The sequence below is a fragment of the Limulus polyphemus genome, unplaced genomic scaffold, assembly GCF_000517525.1.
Source record: "Limulus polyphemus unplaced genomic scaffold, Limulus_polyphemus-2.1.2 Scaffold3355, whole genome shotgun sequence".
Lineage (NCBI taxonomy): Eukaryota > Metazoa > Arthropoda > Merostomata > Xiphosura > Limulidae > Limulus > Limulus polyphemus.
In genome coordinates this window covers 63,421-64,685 of record NW_013668965.1, presented here as the reverse complement: position 1 = coordinate 64,685, position 1,265 = coordinate 63,421, and the positions used below count along the sequence as shown (strand labels likewise).

Genomic DNA, 1,265 nt, shown 5'->3' with positions numbered 1-1,265 from the left:
ATTAACCCTAATATTACTAAAAGATTATTCCACAAACATTAACCCTAACATTACTAAAAGATTATTCCACAAACATTGACCCTAATATTACTGAAAGTTTATTCCACAAACATTAACCCTAATATTACTGAAAGATTATTCCACAAACATTAACCCTAATATTACTGGAAGATTATTCCACAAACATTAACCCTGATATTACTAAAAGATTATTCCACAAACATTAATCCTAATATTACTTAAAGATTATTCCACAAACATTAACCCTGATATTACTAAAAGATTATTACACAAACATTAATCCTAATATTACTGAAATATTATTACACAAACATTAACCTTAATATTACTAAAAGATTATTCCACAATCATTAACCCTAATATTACTAAAAGATTATTCTGCAAACAATAACCCTAATATTACTGAAAGATTATTCCACAAACATTAACCCTAATATTACTAAAATATTATTCCACAAACATTAACCCTAATATTACTGAAAGATTATTCCACAAACATTAACCCTATTATTACAGAAAGATTATTCCACAAACATTAACCCTAATATTACTAAAAGTTTATCCAGATTTACACCAAACCGGTTGTTTAGACAGTAACTGTAAACACTGACCCAAGTGTACAAAATAATCTTCAAATTTTAACTTACTAGGTGCAATGAATATTAATCCAAGAGCTAAGACTTTCTTTTCAACCTTACTCAAGACATAATCAGAATAACTAAAAATTACAGTTCTGAACATTGTCAAACTCAAGGGTAGACATTACAAGTTTTTATCTTGTACTTAGACAACACACATTTTTACCTGATACTTCAACAACACAAGTTTTTATCTCATACTTAGAAAATACAAGTGTTACCTCATACTAAGACAATACAAGTTGTCACCTCACTTTAAGGTAATACAAGTTTTTACCTCATCATCAGATTTGTTCTTCTCAACGTCTTCCTTGGTTTTCTTTAACTCTTCTTCTAATTCCGTCACCCTCTGCATGAGTCTTTCTTTTACAGAATCAAGGGATTTCACCTCCTCTTTTAAAATTTCTTGTTCTCTATGGTTTGATAGAGTGTTTGATAATTAAGTTTTATGCTCTATTCCCTGCAAGTGCCATAAAGTTTTCAAGGCTACTATTTCTATATACCCTTAATGTTAAATCAGTAAACTTGTATAAATAAACTGTTACAACAAATATTTCAAAATGGGGAGAGGATGATTAGTATTTTCTTCAGCTTGAAGATGGTTAG

At 28.9% G+C, this 1,265-nt stretch overlaps 1 protein-coding gene across 16 annotated transcripts in view; it reads right to left on the bottom strand.

Annotated features, from left to right (window-relative positions):
• The window catches only part of LOC106469206 (C-Jun-amino-terminal kinase-interacting protein 4-like), a 107,101-nt gene that overhangs the window by 55,630 nt on the left and 50,206 nt on the right, over positions 1-1,265 (bottom strand). For all 16 annotated transcript variants that reach the window (XM_022397642.1, XM_022397641.1, XM_022397640.1 and 13 more), the window contains one exon: positions 937-1,072. In XM_022397642.1, the coding sequence (XP_022253350.1) occupies positions 937-1,072 (136 nt within the window). The remainder of the gene's footprint in view (positions 1-936; positions 1,073-1,265) is intronic.